Source organism: Phalacrocorax aristotelis, chromosome Z, assembly GCF_949628215.1.
Source record: "Phalacrocorax aristotelis chromosome Z, bGulAri2.1, whole genome shotgun sequence".
Taxonomy (NCBI): Eukaryota; Metazoa; Chordata; class Aves; order Suliformes; family Phalacrocoracidae; genus Phalacrocorax; species Phalacrocorax aristotelis.
In genome coordinates, this window is record NC_134311.1 from 62934153 (window position 1) to 62952850 (window position 18698).

Sequence of the window (18698 nt, forward strand, 5' to 3'; positions counted from 1 at the left end):
AATGGCATGATCTCACTTTGTTTCTTAAAGTAACTGTCCACATCCTCTCAAAGGGGAAAGCAAAGATTTATTCTTTTAAAGATTATTCTTTCAGCAGTGAGATGATTCAGTGTGATTTTCTTTTGGCTGCATGAGCTGTGTTAGTGAGGCAGAGCTGTCCTGTCAGAGCTGCCCTGTGTCAGAGCAATCTCTGTCCTGCAGGAAGGTATGCAACCTACTCGGGGTTGGGGTTTCGTTTTTTGGTTTGTTTTTTTTTTTTTTGGTTGTGTGTGGATTTTTTTTTCTTTTGGCAGTCGTCCTTGAGCAGTTGAGACGGATGTGAGAGAGTTTTTAGTCCTCATGCAAAACAACCAACTAAACATAACAGATTACATCAGCTCAGGCTTTTCAATTCCTGGATGGCAGCAGAGTGCTAATCCAACCTTCATCCTGGATTTCATAAACTGAAACAAGGGAGGCTGGCAGGAGCAACGCTGCCGGATTGAGGAAGCTGACGACGGTGCAGCATGTGGGCAACACACTGTATAAAGCTCATAAACTTGTAGGCTGATGTGTGCAGCTACCACTTTGGATTCTGTACTGCTGCTTCCCTCGGCACAAGGCACCAGCAGGCTGAGCATTAAAGCTTCCTCTTTGGGATGGAGCATTTACCCCTGCAAGACATGAAGGGCTTCCTCTTTCTCACACTCGTCCTGATGCCCGTGCACGCTGGAACTGCTTGGAGTGCGAAATATGCAGTAGATTGTCCCGAGCCCTGTGACAGTAACGCATGCAAAAGTACCTTGCGCTGTAAGCGAACGGTGCTGGATGACTGTGGCTGTTGCAGAGTGTGTGCAGCTGCTCTGGGGGAGACTTGCTATCGTACGGTCTCGGGTATGGATGGTGTCAAGTGTGGTCCTGGGCTGAAGTGCCAGTTTTACACTGAGGAGGATGACTTTGGTGATGAATTTGGTATCTGCAAAGGTAACAATATTCACTTTGCATGCACCCACTGTGGCAGTTTGTCAGCAACCTACATATAGAGTTTGCCTCCTGCTTGAAAGGTCTAAAATGAGATTTTTCCAGCTCAGCCCTTAGCCAAAAAGAAAGTGAAAAATACCTGCTGGAATTAAAAGGTGTTTCATGTAGGTGGGACAGGGTTATTAATGTGAGAATGCTGTGTAGACTTGGGGACGTATCTAAGGAAATACAGATGGGGTGTGCTCGGGGATGAGATTTTTAATTGGGTCTTGGGAGACCCAGGCACAAGTCCTGATCCTTCTGCTGATTTGGTAGATGGCTTTCCATAAACTGAAAAGACTTTAATCTTGTGAGTTCAACCTTGTCACAGGGTCTCTGCCCCTGCTGGGCTCTCCTTGGGGTGAGGTTCACTGCCAGCTGCCTGCCCAGGGACCAGGTGCTCTCTCTGGGGTCTGGGAGATGGAGATAACAGCATTGCCTGAGCACCTGGGGATGTTGTCATGTTTAATTCAGTCCTGCCTTTGAGGAGCTCAGCTACCCTGGGGATGTGGTCAGGGGAGGCAGATACCCTGCCTGAAAGATGGGAATAACAGAACAGGAGCTGACTGTGAGATGAGCAGCCAGCCACTGCTCCCAGCTTATTCCAGGTATGCTGCATGCTGATTTCTTTAGTCACATACTGGCATTTTTAAGAGCTGTCCTCACATAATGCAAAAAGGAGAATCTTTAAAAGGAGAGGAGGCATTAAATTACTAAGGAGTAGGATGAAAGTTTTTAAAAGAAATAATTTTTAAGAAAGGGCTTTGCAAAGTATGAATGCAGTGAGTTTTCCTGTGTTCATGTACCACTTCAGTAAGTAGATACAGATATGCCTTTGAATAACTTCCTTAAAAATGGAGATGTCTTGGCAGTTAAATATCAGGAGTATTAATAGCCTAGTTAAAGTAATGACTTAGAACCAGATGCTGCAAAAATAATTCAGGCTGACTCACATACAGCACACATTTATATTGGTATTTAGAACCAAATTCATGTGCATGTTTGAGGGTGAAACCCCAAATACTACTTTTATTTCTAAAGACTAGAAATTACACATAAAGTTAATATCTTTGGTGTACCCACTAGAAAAGCATTTTACTGAGATAGTTGATTGACCTTCAGTTTATTAAAAATTATTGCAGTGCAAGAAACCATCTGTAATTCTTTTAACGGTTCCTTTGAATGATTATATACTTTTCACTGTCCTCATAGGAATTTCTTTGCAATAGTACCCTTCAAATGGGAAAAAAGAAACACTGGGGGACACGAGATCTGAATTCCTGTAGCTGAATCTCGGAAACACTGCAGAAAATATACAGTAAATTTTTTTCTTTCTTTTCCAGTGAGTCAGTGGAAAAACTGTTATTAATTTCAGTAAAGCCATATCTCGACTTAGAGTTGTAAGCTGGCATTTAAGGCTTATATTCCCCATATTTTTACTTGCATTAAACATTATTTATGTAATTTCTAATTATTTTTCTTTTTTTATCTCGGCTCTGAGATAGAACAACCTCTTTCAGTATATATGTGAATTTTATCAGGCAAAGTATGGGTCCAAGTGTTGTTATTTTATACATCCATTTATAGCTATGATACCAGATCACTCATTTTACCAGTTGCTCATTTTAGTAACTTCCATGTTTCTAATAATTTGCAGAGTCAGGATAGCTAAATTCTTTCTGGTTGCCTGCAGCTGGTTTACACTGAAGTTGTGGAAAAATTACCTGAAATCTCTGTTCTTCAGTTTCTGATTTCTAAAATGGGTGAAACATGGACAGTATATGTTTCAGAGTGATTTTTGGGGTACTTTTAGTATTATGAGTGCATCATATTATTGTCAGTAGCAATGTCATTCTTGTCCAAAACAGACTAAGGAATACTGGTACTCTGCACTTTTGTTAGTAAATACTCTCTAAACCTGAGGTCTGTCACAGTAAAGAACCGGCTCTTGCTTCCCTTAGATCACTGGGAGCTAACTGTAATTTATTTAGGAGCAGGCTCCTGCTCAACAAAATCTTCTAACAGCAAAGTTGACTCGGATCTCTGTTTTGTCAAATCTGAAGAGCAGCATCAATGCAAGGATTATTCCACATTGAGCCAAGTGCTTTGGGCTCAGACTTTTTTCCATGCAGTTGTGCACAGCTTTGCATCCCACCTCTCTGGGCTCAGCAGCTGAGCACCTGCAGTGGGCAGACTGATGCTCCATGTGGTGTGTGCTCTCAGCTTGTCCCTCCGGGAGGATTGTGCACACAAAACTGTTTTGATTTGGCTGGATTTTGTTTTTGTTGGACAAACAGCAGATCAAAGAGTGTCCTTGCTTGGGAAGGGGAGTATGGTGAAGCTCAGTGAGGTCCTCCAGGCTGGAGGGATTCACAGTGTGGTCTCTAGCAGGGAATTGGTTGATTTCACTGTGCTTTTCATTTACAAAAGCATATCCACTGGGCATGCAGAGAATTGTAAAATGTTAGTTTCATTTTGGGCATTAGTCTGATTTTCAGATAGCCTAGGCTGTATGGCAAAAATAAATATTTGCCTTGATTCAAGAGGAAACTGAACAAATTGAGAAGGATAATCTTCCTGTGGGGCGTTGTATGCAGAGATACTACATCTGTTTCAGGAGGTCCCAGAGCTGAAAAAGGGGGAGAACATGAGGGGGGAAGTATCATTTGTGATTACGGTGGTCATCTTTCTTAAGTGTTTTGTGAGAGCCTGGGCTGGATGGATCCTTGGTCCAGCCCTGAATGGTCATTCACGTGCCCTTAGGAGTTGAACAGGAAACTCTCAGGACTTGCCATTTAAGGTGACCATGCACTCTAGGTTGGCAAGAACAGCCTAAGCATAAAGACCTTTCTCCTGGGACATCCTTTCTCTTGGGATGATCTCTTGTTTTGGGGGTTTGGAAAGAGGACATTTGACCTGGATTTTCCATGTCTCCAACTCTTCAGCTCTGGTCCTGGAAAGGTATCCTGTTCAACAGCAAGGCAGAGGAAGACGAGGGCTGTGATCCCAAGTTTAAACCTGGTGGGAAGTTATATGATGCAGCGTGCGATACGTGCCAGCTATGGGATGGGGCAAATCCTCTGTACCTGACTTAATTTTTTTTAAAAAACATTTGTCCCATCCTGACAGCTGCCCTTTGGCGCTCCTCTACAAGCTTGCTCAGGGATGGGAGATTTGAATTGGGGCAGTATGTGATCAGATGCAGTATAACCAGGGAGCTGCCTTAGTGCCAGTGATCCCTTTAAAGCATGCTCACTCTTCAGGCTGGAAAAGTAGGCGAACTCTTTGCTGGCTGGCATGGGACAGCAGGCCTTTACTGTCTGAGAAGTTGTCTCACAGAGGAAGGCTATTCCCCAGGAGCCAGCAGTGTCTCCAGGCGGAGGGTGCATTTGCTGGATAGCTCCTCAGGGTCAGGGCGGCAGCCTCCACACAGCCTCTGTGCAGTGGCCCTTGCCACAGGCAGCCCAGTGCCAGCCATAGGTTACAGCTCCAAATCATGACAGCTATGTAAGTCATATAATATCATGCCCCAATAGTGAATTCAGGAGCTTTCTGAAGTATTCTTCTTTTCTAAATCCAATGCTAATCCTTTAACCACATCCTCTATGATTGCATACTTACATATTCATACTGCCTGTAATTTACATTTTAATACAACAAGTGTTTCAGAGAAAGATTACTGATAGCACATTGTAAATAAGTTATAGGAAAAGAAATTATATATTTAATGTGTGTCAGGTTTCTTAAAACTGGAAAATACTTGTAACAAGCAGTTGGCATGCTGAAATCCTGTAGTTAAGGTTTAGCTGACCTCCACTCAAAAGTTTTCCACTTTTAGGAAAGCAGACCAGCTATTAAGAGCACTGGCAGCTGACTTGGATCACTGAGGAGTGCTTTGCTATATTACTTTTTTTCAGAGTGTCCCTACGGTACGTATGGAATGGAATGCAGGAAAACCTGCAACTGTCCCTCTGGCATCTGTGATAGAGTAACTGGGAAGTGTTTGAAGTTCCCATTTTTTCAACTGTCTGCTTCAAAGCCTCCAAATCGACGAAAAATAGTTTCACACACAGGTAAGAATTCATGGGGAAGTTGATTTTAGCAGAAATCAAGTAGGTCAGTATGTGATCTACTACCACACTGTGTACGCTCTGTTTGAGTGATGTGTACTTTGGTGGAGCTGTGCAAACAGCTAACAACAGAAGGTACATTTATTTTTTGTATTGGCAGCTCCTTTAACATAAGGCAAGGAATTAGGTGAGCTGTGACACATGGTAAAAACATTCTGAAATCCTAACAGGGGTGAAATGCTTTGCAGCTGTTGTGTGTGTTAGCAGTACATCACCTGTGCAATGGGAGGCTATGCTAGGATTTACATTAGTCAGTTCAGATGTGATCCATGTAGCTACTTTGCGTAGAACAGGATTTCGCTAGGTTGCGTTTACTGCTGTCAGCTAATATATGGTAAAAATAACATCATTTTTCCATGAAGACAGACCTTTATACATTTTCAGGTATCAATGAACTATTTTATGAAGTGTTTTATTTTAGTAATTTATCACAGCATCTCTGGAATAAGTTCTTACCTTTAAGAGTATGCCTGAAGCCTGTTTTAGATCTTTCCAGAATTTAAAAAAAAAGTCATATGAGAAAATGGAGCATTTTATGAGGCAGGAGGGAGAGATCACTGAAGTTTTTGAAGCTGGAAATAAAATTTCTTCCCCTTTTATTCTCAACCTGATGATACTGAAGTAAATTTGACTGAACAATGATTTTTGAAAAAACTTTATGAGATGGATCATTCCTGATCCTTTTGTATTTTTCTACATGATTGTGCTCTTTTGCCTTTCCAGGTTTTGTTTATTACCAAGGGTGATGAAATAACATGAAAAATATTCTTGTCTTGCTTTTTTCTGTACCTAGCCTATATTCCAAATCTTCCCAGGTATTCTGTTTTCATCAGTTCCTCCTCCCCTTTCCTCTCCCTCCCTTGCCTTTGGTCCCAAACCTTCTGTGGCCTCAATGTTTAGTAACTTGTCTGATCCCAGCCAGGATGAGATCCTGACCTCTTAGCAACAAATGGTGTTTTTTACCCATGCAGAGGTTTCACACTGATTTCTGTCCTCAGAGTTCCCTCACTGGAATTAGACAACAGACACTGTGGGTAGTACTGCATGGGATGGTCACATGGGATTTCATTTAATAGTAGCCTTCAGAGGTAGCTATAGCATATAGGACAGATCCTGAATGAAGTAAACCAGCTGTGAATGCTTCTGTATTTTAAATAGGTGAGTTTCTGGCCCGTGTATTTCATAAAGACATTACAGCTACATATACCCTAATAACTTTAACAGTGCCAGAGCATGTTCCTGTGTATTGCAGTTTGACCACCTTCATGGTCAAACAGTATGGCAGCGGACAGCATGCTTTGTCCCAGCCTAACTAGCTGTGCCAAACAACCCCAGCCACTGCTCAGGAATCAGTGTCAGCCAGGGACCATTTCCAGTAGACAACCTGGATATCTTTTACCTTTTTTTGGAGAGAAAGAGAGTTTAGTGGCATGCACCAGGCTACTCCACACCAGCCAGCCTCAGTCAGAGAATAGCTCCAGGCATGTTTAATTTGCTGCTATAGCTATTAAAGATGTGCTACTTGGTCCCATGTCACACTGGAGTGTTACAGTGAGAATTGGAAACTAAACTCAAATCACCTGCCTTATGCTTAAACTATTAGAAAACACATCTTGCTTATGCCATAATTTAGCAGAAATTTTGCAACTAGATAATTGGAGGCATTCAAGGAGATTTCTGCAAGATTTGTCAGCTAAGGTTTTTCTGAAGTATTCCCAAAACCAGGGAATTTGCTGCACATTGCAGGAACATTGCTGCAGGACAATATTTTAATTCTCTCATTTTCACAAAATCCACCTTTATTTTTGTATATTTTCAGAGAATGACATGGCATCAGGGGATGGCAATTCTGTAAAAGAGGAATTCGTTAAGGAGAAAGCTATTCGCTCTCCGGTAATGAAATGGCTAAATCCTCGCTGATATTTACTTACACTCATAAGACTTTCAAGTGAATACATTTCTCACAGATTATTGAGTATGCAACAACACACTTTAAGAACAAAGTAGATCTATAGCATATGAAAATGTAACCTCTGAAGGCCAATTATGATTCTGTTTTTCATGAGAAAAATGTTTACTTAAATATAGACTGTACAGTGTATATGATTTTTGATATTTGTTTTGATAAGTATTTTGAACAGAGAAATGTATTGTGGATTCCTGAATGTATAGTAATATTAAAAAAACAACATGATTCAACCCTCCCATTTAAACAATGCCAGAGGCCCATTCTTGCAGCCTGAGGCCAGGAAAGCTCTTACTGAATTCAGTGGACAGTTTGGGTGACTGAAACTATTGGTGTTGAGCCAACGTGAAAGAAACACACATCAACAAATCCCAGAATAGAAAGCAACATCCCTGAATCACAAAAATAATAATAACGTAGGAGCATAGCAGTGTGAATTAAATAAACCAACGTTAGTCATTAGTAATTTTCTGGTTTTTGGAAGTTTGGTGACAATTCCTCGGACATAAATACCTTTCTTCAGTGAGAAAACACCCAGCATTTCAGTTTATACATTGTGAATAACTTAGCCTTGACACTGCAGACATGTACTTTATTGAGATGGATTTATAAAGTTAAGTTCTGTATAGAGAAAAAGCAACTTAGTAAATTATACACATTTGTAGATGGGGATCTCAAACAAAATAAGCTGCTTAGCATTATTTAAATATATATCTTTTTATAGAGCAGCCACTTTGGTGCCGTTAAGGTGACGTCTGCATTTCTTGGGGAAGAGTGGGTCCAATGCTAGAGGCCAGCAAACAGACCCTCGTACTTTACACCTTCATCACTGGCTGTGGCCCAGCTGCGACTTACAGAGAGTTCATCTGATCCAAAGTAGGGAAGACTTGGACCCTCAGTGAGTGGTAGTGCAGCCACATCCTACACCATTTTGGTGCCCAGTTCTTCATTTACTGGCATGAGCAAATAGTCCCATTTCAGCCAGGAGAATAATTTATCTACCTTAGAGTGTTGCAGGAACTGTCAGTCCCTCATTCAGTCCAGAATGGACGATATATTTGTAACAGAAAAATCCACACTGAAATGGGTTTTCTAATATGCCTGGAAACAACCAGATCCTCAGATAACAGAAACTGATGTAGCTGTGTCAGAGTGAACCTGGATTGCATGAGTTTAGCAACTGCCTGGTGACGTAGAGGACTCTCACTGGAAATGTGGTTTGAATTGATTATTTCCTTTGAAATCAATGTGAGCTTTGACAGTGACTTCAGTGAAAGAAGGAGCACACAGTACTGCAGATAAAGTTTGGTGCAGGATCTGAAAACATACTTTTAAAACTATGAACAACAGAAACTCCAAAGCCTTTAAAGAGTCCAGATCTTGATCCAAAGCCAACATTCGTGGAAGCAGGCTGCTTTTTCTTGGGAAAGCAGCACTGAACAGTGCTGTTCTAGAATGAAAGGAAAGGACGATGACAGCAGCACACATCCAAACATCAGTATGGCAGTGCAGGCTCTCTCATCCCGATAACTGGAGACACATAAACATAAATCTCAAACTAGCATATACCACATCTTAATCTGTATTGAATGTTTAGGTCTGAGAGGGAGCAATATTATCTTGGGCTATTTACAAGCAAGTGTATTGATTCTCATCTACTGGTATCAAAAGTAATTTTTTCTTGATTTCAGTGAAAGCAGGATCAAACCCTCAGTCCTTCAGCAGCCTGAAAAGAATTATTTAAAGAATGTAGTAAATATTTGCATATATTATTACTATTTTGCAACAATGTCATAAATGACATTGTGAATTCTTGAATGTAAATCTAATAAGCTGGTTGGTTTTAAAATGTATATGATTATTATTGTTCAATAAAAACACAGCTGAAAGTATCGCTGCCTATTGTGTCTATCCATTAATGACAGAGTAAGACTGCTTGTAAGGGCATAGCCATGGTGCATGCAGACTTGGCACAGTTTTGCTCTCAGATCCACAGAAACAGTTTCACAATGGCTGCATCTATTTTAGTGAATTTGCTGGGGATCATTCTCCATTGCTGAAGCTGAGTGGTGGCCCATGTCCAGAATGGTTTTTGTGCATACCATTCAATTGTCTTCACCTCCAAAACAAGGTGGCTGGATCCAGGCTGCCTACTGGGCACAGCCAGCCCCTGGCCAGCTCCAGTGCAGGGAGGGTTTGGAAGTCCTTTTACTGGCCAGGCCACCATCATGCCAGAGACCATGTAGCCCTGGGGCAGAGACTGCTACTCCTCAGCACTGTTTGATTTACGATAGAGGAGTAACCTGTGGAACCATGCCTGGCAAGTCAGGACAAAGAAGAAGAAGAAGGACTCCTGCAAACTTTTTTTGGGATGTTTTCTTCTGTTTTCCATCGAATTTGTAAAATGCTTTTGTATTTCCACAGTTGCTCCAGTGACAGATTGCTCCACACAGAAGAGGTTCCAGGATGAAATTAGAATACAAGAAAATTTTATCCATTACCATTTGAAATGTCTACCTGTTGCCACTAGTGGGACTACACTGGTAGAAGAAATAATTCAAATGATCATAAAAGCATAGAATCATAGAATTATTTAGATTGGAGAAGACCCTTAAGATCATCAAGTCCAACTGAAAACCTAATAATGCCAAGTACATTACTAAACCATGTCCCTAAGCATCATGTCTCCATATCTTTTAAATACCTTCAGGGATGGTGACTCCACCACTTCCCTGGGCAGTCTGGTCCAATGCCTGACCACTCTTTCAGTGAAGACATTTTTCCTAATATCCAATCTAAACCTTCCGTGATGCAGCTTGAGGCCATTTCCTCTTGTCCTATCACTTGTTACTTTGAAGAAGAGACCAACACCCGCCTCATTACAACCTTCTTTCAGGTACTTGCAGAGAGCGATAAGGTCTCCCCTCAGCCTCCTCTTCTCCAGACTAAACAACCCCAGTTCCCTCAGCTGTGCCTCATAAGACTTGTTCTCCAGGCCCTTCACCAGCTCCGTTGCCTTCTCTGGACACACTCCAGCACCTCAATGTCCTTCTTGTAGTGAGGGTCCCAAACCTGAACACAGTACTCAAGGTGCAGCCTCACCAGTGCCGAGTACAGGGGCACGATCACTGCCCTGCTCCTGCTGGCCACACTGTTCCTGATGCAAGCCAGGATGCTGTTGGCCTTCTTGGCCACCTGGGCACACTGCTGGCTCGTGTTCAGCTGGCTGTTTACGAACACCCCCAGGCTCTTTTCCGCCAGGCAGCTCTCCAGCCACTCTTCCCCAAGCCTGTGGAATTGCATGGTGGTGTTGTGGCCCAAGTGCAGGACCCAGCTCTTGGCCTTGTTGAACCTCATGCAACTGTCCTTGGCCCATGGATCCAGCCTGTCCAGGTCCCTCTGCAGAGCCTTCCTACCCTCGAGCAGACCCACATTCCCACCCAACTTGGTGCATACTGAGGGCGTACTTGATCCCCTCATCCAGATCATTGATAAAGGCACTAAAACAGAACTGGCTCCAATACTAAGCCCTGGGGAACAATGCTTGTGACCAGTCACCAACTAGATTTGACTCCATTAACCACCACTCTTCAGGCCCAGCCATCAGCCATTTTGTGACCCTGCAAAGACTATGCTCCTCCAAGCCATGAGCAGCCAGTTTCTCCAGGGGAATCCTGTGCAAGATGGTGTCAAAGGCTTTACTAAAGCCTAGGTGGAGAATATCCACAGCATTTTCCTCATCCACTAAGCAGGTCATCTTGTCATAGGAGAAGATCAGGTTAGTCAAGCAGGACCTGCTTTTCCTAAACCAATGCTGCCTGGGCCTGATCCCCTGGTTGTCCTGTACATGCTGTGTGATGGCACTCAAGACTCTCTGCTCCATGACCTTCCCCAGCACCAAGGTCAGGCTGATAGGCCCTGTAGTTCCCCAGATCCTCCTTCTGGCCCTTCTTGTAGATGGGCATCATATTTGCTAACCTCTGGCTAGACAGGACTGCTGATGAAGGATTGAAAGTGGCTTGGTGAGTACCTCTGCCAGCTCCCTCAGTCCCCTTGCATGGATCCCAACTGGCCCCATGGACTTGTGTGTGTGAGAGTGGTGTAGCAGGTCACTCACCATCTCCCCTTGGATTATATGGGCTTCATTCTGCTCCCTGTCCGTGTCCTCCAGCTCAGGGGACTGGGTGCTCCGAGAAAAACTGGTCTTACTGTTAAACACTGAGGCAAAGAAGGCATTAAGTACCTCAGCCTTTTCCTCATCCTTTGTCACTGTGTTTCCCCCCACATCCAATAAAGGATGGAGATTCTCCTTAGCCCTCCTCTTGTTGTAATTGTATTTATAGAAACATTTTAACTGTCTTCTATAGACAGTCTTTTATAGCAGTAGCCAGGTTAAGTTCTAGCTGGGCTTTAGCCCTTGTAATTTTCTCCCTGCATAACCTCATGACATCCTTGTAGTCCTCCTGAGTGGCCTGTCCCTTCTTCCAAAGGCCATAAACTCTCCTTTTTTTCCTGAGTTGTAGCCAAAGCGCTCTGTTCAGCCAGGTCAGCCTTCGTCCCTGTTGGCTTGTATTTCAGCATATGGGGACAGCCTGCTCCTGCACCTTTCAGATTTCCTTCTTGAAGAATGTACAGCCTTCCTGGACTCCTTTGCCCTTCAGGACTGCCTCCCAAGGGACATGACATGATGTTCATGGAACCAAGGGCTCTTCACCAGCCTCTTCTTCATCTTCCACCCTTTTGTCTTTCTACCTTTCCTTTCACGTCTTCTCATTCCCCACTGCACCCTCCAACTCATTTCACCTATTTTGCTTGAGGATTTTCTTTTAGATATTTTCCTTTCTTCACCCAACTCTGTGTTCCATGCATCTTCTTTTCAGATGAACTTTCTTTCCCACACAAGGCTGAAGGTAGCTACAGGTGCTTTTCTCTCCTGGGGTAAAAGTCAATAGATAGTTCATCACATAATGTGCTCCTGTCATCTAGTTTCTAGATTAGTTTTTAGTGGGGTCATATATTATTTCCAGTATTAATATGTTTGGCAAATAGGCCTCATTTCTAGTAGGTAGACTTTATTTTCTCAACTACTGAGCAGTAACCTAGTAATATATGCACTGCCTCTTATTTTATATTAAATGTGCAACAACACTGATAAGAAGTATGCTATAATGCAATATTATAGTTTCTATTACAGCCTGTATTACAGGAAGTTGCAGACACCATCACAGTTCAAACAATATATCATCATATGCTTTAGAGTTGATACCTGAAATACACAGAACAGAAAAGCCTGAAATACATTCAGATGTGTTCCATTCATTATTCAAATAATATATAACAAATGTATTTCAGTGCTGACCAACTTCTAATGAAAAACAGGATAATCTGCTTCAACTGTGCAAAACATCTTTAATGTACTTTAATGTACAACTTTGTTATACAAATATATTTGCATGAGTATTGTGAGACATATCACTGCCTAATCACCAGAGTGCGATTTTATTATCATATATCATATAAGATAGTAATGATGAGATCTATATATAGATCATACACGTAAATATATTAACAATATAAATTTGCTGCTCTGATCTGCTAGGACATACATATTAGAGCAAACACATCAAAGTATATATTTTAAATGAAAATATAATTATTATCACCTCTGTACATGCTTGCTATCTATTTAAATGGACTGTCAGGTCACAGCAGTGCTTTGAAAGTATTTCCTGACACCTGCAAAGTTGGTAAATATTTCCTGGTTTTGTTGTGTCTGCTGAAAATAGGAATTTTACAAGTTGGACTGATAAGTTGACAGGCACTACTATCTCCAGTTCGGCAGGTCTTAATGTGGTTTCTACTGGCTTTTGTGACTGTCCAAGAGAACTTTGGCTGACAAACTGGCATGTTCTGGCTTTCTTGCTCTCCCAAAATAGGCACCAGCATTGTTCAAGTGTAGTCAATTGCCATCTATCCTCTGGGCGGCCACAGATCATGCACAACCCAACCGTGTGATTTAATTTTTGCAGAATAGGTGGGTATGGCAGTTAAATAGGTGTTAATACATCAAGACCTCTGAATGCTGAAGCATTCCTTCCCGTCTCCTTGTGCAGCAGCTGCCAGTGACCCCTGTGCATGTGCTGGGTGCCTTGGCTGTGTCTGGGGAGCCTGGCTTTTCTGCAGGTGCTGGCTAGAATCTGTCCACAGTCCTAACAGCCCTGTATCCCCCATGCTGCCTTCCTTCAGGATTTTCAGGGCAGGCAAAATGCTTTATGTAAACAAACAAACTGGTATTTGGATGAAGAAAAAGACAGAGATTTCCTTAACTTTATTAGTACACTATGCTCCTGATCCTCCCTGATCCCCTCCCATCCACTGTGCTTCCATAGTAGCTGCAACTCAGATTCATGTGTTAGCTCCCTTCCTACTTGTGAAAGCTATCAAGTAAATATTCAACTGAAATTAAGAGTAACAGTTGATTATATGTGAGCTGATCTTCACCATTCTAAAGAGACACAGATTGATTTTTCTTGAAATGACATAATTGATGCAGTCTTTCTGCTCAGCCAACATGAAGCCTATGAAAGTGTTATTTGATAAACTGGGATAACTGACATAATATGAATATTACTTGAAAATATCTTTCTTCCTTGCAAGAGAAATATCTATTTTTGAAGAACAAATAATGGATTGGAATGCCATTGAAATCCAAACACAATATTAGCATGTTCCTGAAAAATAAAAGGTACAATGCTGGGGGAGAATGCACCAGAGCCCTTGCAGCTGTGTCACACTTTCCTGTTTGTTATTTTTAGTTTTCCATTCCCGCTTTTTATTTTGGGCTTTGCTTTGCTTCCTATGCAGCTTCCCTTTAACTCCTGTGTATCTCTGTCTTACATATTTCAGGCATTTGGCTTTTTTTTTTTTTCTTCAAAGGAAACCCAAGCAATGCTGTCCAGTTTCAGGAACTCATGTTTCTCTTGGCAGTGGTTGAGTTCTTGGTTTTCTAAAGGCATTTAGGAAATTTACATTGCTAGTTTTCAGCTTTGAACATGCTCAGGCTTTATAAGCGTAAGAAAAGAGCAGCACACAAGGAGAATCCAAGTGTGCTTTTCAGTATGTCCTGGTCTTTGCACTTGGGAAACTGCCAGTATTCAGTCCCACATTAAAATTCCAGGATGACATTTAATAAAAAAAGGAACAAAATGGGCTCTAGTGAAACACTGTATTATAAAGAAGTCTGTATCATGTGTCCCCCCCCTTCTTTATATATTGAAGTATTTGTAATCTGTACAGCCATATATCTGATCTATAGAACAGGAAATGTTATCACCTCCTAAAACCGTACACAAATCTCACGTTACTGAATGCTTTGCTAGTAGCCTAGGACCTATCCACACAGAATTAGTTACAAACTTCAGCTGTTGTTTAAAAAAACAGAAAGTCTTTTTGTGAAAAGTTTTATTTCCCCCACGATGAACCTCATTGCAGGGGAATGCACTTCATTGAAAGTGTGCACCCAGAGACTCAGAAATCAGCAGCCACATGCCCAGTCCAAAAGGTGTTGGTAAAAAAACCCATTCCAACTAAAACCTTTAAGATTTTGAATCTGATGTCATGATTTCTTGGCACTTGGCTCCCAACAGAGACTGAAAGCTCAGGGCTGGCAATATTGGTACTGCCCAACAGTAAGTATGAAACCAGAGCACACAACAACGGACGGTGACCAGAGAAAGCATCTGTTTCCCTCTCTGAATTGTCTCATCTCCCTACTTTAAAAAGCTTCCTTAGGCAGCTGAAATTTGGCTGTTACCACAACAAGTAAAAATGGCTGCCTCCCTCCATCCAGTGTGAGGGCAGGCATACCCAGCACTGCCAACCACAACACCTTTCCTCTACTACACCCAGCTTAACATCAATACAACAATGTTTGATGAAAATTTTGCACAAATGTCCTGGGCACAAAATTAAATAATTACCAAGACAGCATAGGCTATGCCTGTGTCCAGATATTTCCCATGTCCTGATGGTGTTAAAGTCTATTGCTAGCTTGGCTCTGTCTCAGATAAGTAGATGATCTAGTGTGAGGTTGTTTTCTATCTTTTGCCAAGATGGACAAAAGCAGAAGGTGAGATCAGTCTCAGCCGATTCAAAGGGGCAAATACTGGGAAACCAGAAACATAAATTCCCATAGGAAGTACATGGTAGCTGTTCTCAGCTCAGCAGGTAAGGTAAAGCTGTCTTCTAGTGCTGCCGCTTAACCTCAGTGAAGAGCATAACATAAGGAGGGAGTAAGAATGGTCATATCAGGTCAGACTGAAGATCCTACTTGCCCAAGATCCTCCTCATAACAGCTTTTACCTCCCTAACAGCTGTCCATACTGCCAGTCTTTTTCTCAGGATCTCCCCAGGATCCATCAGCTCTTTCCAGTGACCAGGTCTATCATAACCAACAAGCCAGGGGACTGTCCTGGGAAGCACCTATTAGTGCAGGTGGCAGAGATGCTTGTGCTGTGTTGCTGAATAGCCCTGAAAGACTCAGCTGTGAACTGAGGGGTTGGGCAGACCCTAGTCTAGTCAATTCATGAACTGGTGGCCCACCTGCAGCTTTGCATACCTTTTAGTCCAAGATAGGATGACTTCCTTGAAACTCTCTGTTTCTATTCTCTCAAATGACTCTTGAAGAACCATCCAACCTTAATCCCTGGACCCATACTGTTGATTCTCTGATGTGAGCCACATGAGCCTCCCAGCTGCCCACAGCATGTTAGCAAATTCAGCTGTGGGGTTTGCATCTGCTCTTTTCCTCCTTGCCGTATGTCTGGATAAAGGTCAGCTGGGCAGCATCTCCCATGCAGTACCCTGAATGCCTTTGCAGGGTGGTGGGTACTCAAAAGTCCTTTCCAGTTACTTAATTTTATTTTTGTCTTTTTAAAAATTTTAATTATTTTCCTTAGGCTTTTAACTTTGCAGTAATCTTAGTAATAGAAGGAAAAGACCAGGCTTAAAGGCTGTTGAAGGCTGCATTTCAGGGACAGGCTGTACTGCTGCAACTCCATGATGTGGCAGTGGCTAGAATTAGCGGGAGAGGAGAGGCTTAATTCCCTTAATTCTCCCATTAAGTCTGAGACTATAATCAGCTCACTGGCCACACGCTGGCCTCTCTTATCATACACTGGATAAGAGTTCTTTCCCAGGACACTTAATTTCCTAGGATCAAAATAAAATGCCAAAAATAGCTCTTTTGGCTGGTCTGTGTGAACTACCTGGTTCCATGTGGAAGACAGATTCTGCCTGTTCCATGGGCTTCTATCCTGAAAAGTACTGCATTATCAAAGTCCTAAAATGGCTCATTTTCTTTATTTATGTCTGCAAATGTTGGAATGGAGAGAGTAGTTCTTATTTATGTGATACTTTTCCCCATGTTATATTAAGGTGAGAAGATCCTGAAGAACTGGAAAACCACAGAGAAAGGAGAACCATATCATGTCATATTCAGGGACTCTTTCGTTCTACGAGGACACAAACTATTTCTATATTACATGGGAATTTGGTGGGAAAAAAATAGGTATAATGCATAATATATTCACATAAATTGACATTTTACCTTATAGAGCATCTGCCATTTTCCTTTTCTGTTTGGGTTTGTAGATCCCCGAAACTTTTGACCCAATCCTGTTTCCAATAAAGGAAATAGGAAAATTTCTGTGACTGGAAAATAAAAAACGGGAACAGTAGTACTGCCTGAGGAATACAAAATTGTGCAGGACTTCATATGCTGTTTACTAGCAGAGTGGGAGTTGCTGCAGGAAATAGAAACATAGACCCGGGTTAAAAATTTAATGGAGACAAATGCCCCTGCATTATTTATTTGTGTTTATTACATGGGTGCTCTTTACTTTCCGGCATGCACATGAATACCCTTACTATGCTTTCTCAAATTTTCAGCCATCTCTGCTCTCTGAAACTCCTTGGATTTGACTTTTTTTTTTTTGGCCTCTGTTGTGAGAGGTAAGATCTGTCCGTTATGTTATGTAGGTAATAAGAAGGGTTTTTTGTGAATCAAAAAATGTGCTCTTTATTGAGAAAAACACAATATATCCTCACTCCATGTACACAATCTGACCTTCAGGTGGAATGCAGCTAGGGGGGCTATAAATAGCACCCTTAATAAGGAAGGAGAAGCTTTTAGAGTTCAACGGGCACGGCTCACATACAGAGAAATAGCAGATGAGCCACCTATGTCTTTTGTGTTTTAAAAAGCTCAGATGCAATTTATGTAGGAACTCAGCTGAATCTGCGCTGAGCAGGTATGAGTATTTTTCTTCTGAAAATAACAACAGGGAGCCCTGAGTACTACAAAAATCTTTCACCACCTTGTGGCGCTTCCTCCACCATTTCATGAGCATCTTGCAGTCACTAGTGTGTTCCCCATTGCTGCACTCAAAGAGAGAAGGGCACTACAGCTTGCAGATGGCAAACTGAGAAAAGAGGAGGCCAGGTGTCCTGGCCAGGACCCTGCTGGTACTCTGTGCCAAAGCAAGGGCTCCAGCCAGCTTTGCAAGTACCAGGTTAGTGACCTACATATTGGATCATCCTCTTTTCGAAGTGCTTTCAAAATGTTTGCAAAGCAAATTTCCACGCATTCAGTGGCTTAATAATAAGAAGGATATCTATCAGTTTGACTTCTGGTTGCTATGATTTGATACGGGGGGGACTTTACAGTGCAGGGTGTGTACTTTCTCTGTATCCTAGAGCCTTAAAATTTTAATGAAGAAGCTCTGAGCATAAAAAGGCTACTGCTACAGCTTGATTTATCACAGCTCAACAAGTTTGCACAAATTATGAATGTTTCCTCTGGTTCTGGACAGATGTTTGCTTCTAGCAGGCTTGTGCGTCTTCACAACACTTTCTCCAGGAAGACTCATGTGAAAATGTTTTTGTTCACACAGATATTTTGGGAACCAGTATTTTTTCACACAATTATGTTTGTGTGTAAGACAGAGGGTTCACTTGAATTATATTGACTGACTGTCATCTGCAATTAAATCTTATTGATTTCTCAGGGAACATAAACTAAATCACAGGATCCCCTCCACAGCCCCTGCGCACATATATCTCTAAACCTGACCATAAACACAGAAGAGTCCAGAGGGACAGATAACACCAATATCAGTTCCTGTTGTATGCCTCAGACATGCTGTAAAAAACATTGCATGTCCTAGGTTTTATTTTATTTCCCAATCTCACTGCAGTGGCATGGAAACCTGGAAGTCCCGTTTCCCTCCTTAAAACCAGGCCTGCTTCTCCTACAATGCAAACAACATCCTCCACATCAGAACAAAAACTGAATAGACAGACCATCAAAACCATGTAAAAGAACCAGCTGCCCGGACACGTGCCAGGACAGCAAAGCTATTTACCCGAGGAGCCTTTCAGATGGTTCAGGTCAGTTCTATTGTACATGGAGTTGACTCACGTAACTGCAAGACCTCATTGTCCCTTTCCCTCTCTGCTTCCCTCTTTTTGTTTCATGCTATTGTTTCTAGGTACACATTAAAATGCTTTGGGACAAAGACCATGTCTTCCTGTGAGCTTACAAA

The 18698-nt window shown here is 42.0% G+C and overlaps 1 protein-coding gene across 1 annotated transcript; it reads left to right on the forward strand.

The window, feature by feature from the left end:
- The first annotated feature begins 356 nt into the window (after window positions 1-356).
- ESM1 (endothelial cell specific molecule 1) lies at window positions 357-8986 on the forward strand. The gene is made up of 3 exons (XM_075078907.1): window positions 357-963; window positions 4917-5072; window positions 6949-8986. The coding sequence occupies exons 1-3, from the start codon at window positions 639-641 to the stop codon at window positions 7047-7049; spliced, it is 582 nt and encodes a 193-aa protein (XP_074935008.1). The 5' UTR covers window positions 357-638; the 3' UTR covers window positions 7050-8986.
- Window positions 8987-18698: the final 9712 nt, after the last annotated feature.

Coding starts and splice junctions, on each gene's coding strand:
- ESM1 (XM_075078907.1), top strand. CDS start 639: ATGGAGCATTTACCCCTGCAAGACATGAAGGGCTTCCTCTTTCTCACA. Junction 964..4,916: donor TGAATTTGGTATCTGCAAAG/GTAACAATATTC, acceptor ACTTTTTTTCAG/AGTGTCCCTACGGTACGTAT. Junction 5,073..6,948: donor AAAAATAGTTTCACACACAG/GTAAGAATTCAT, acceptor GTATATTTTCAG/AGAATGACATGGCATCAGGG.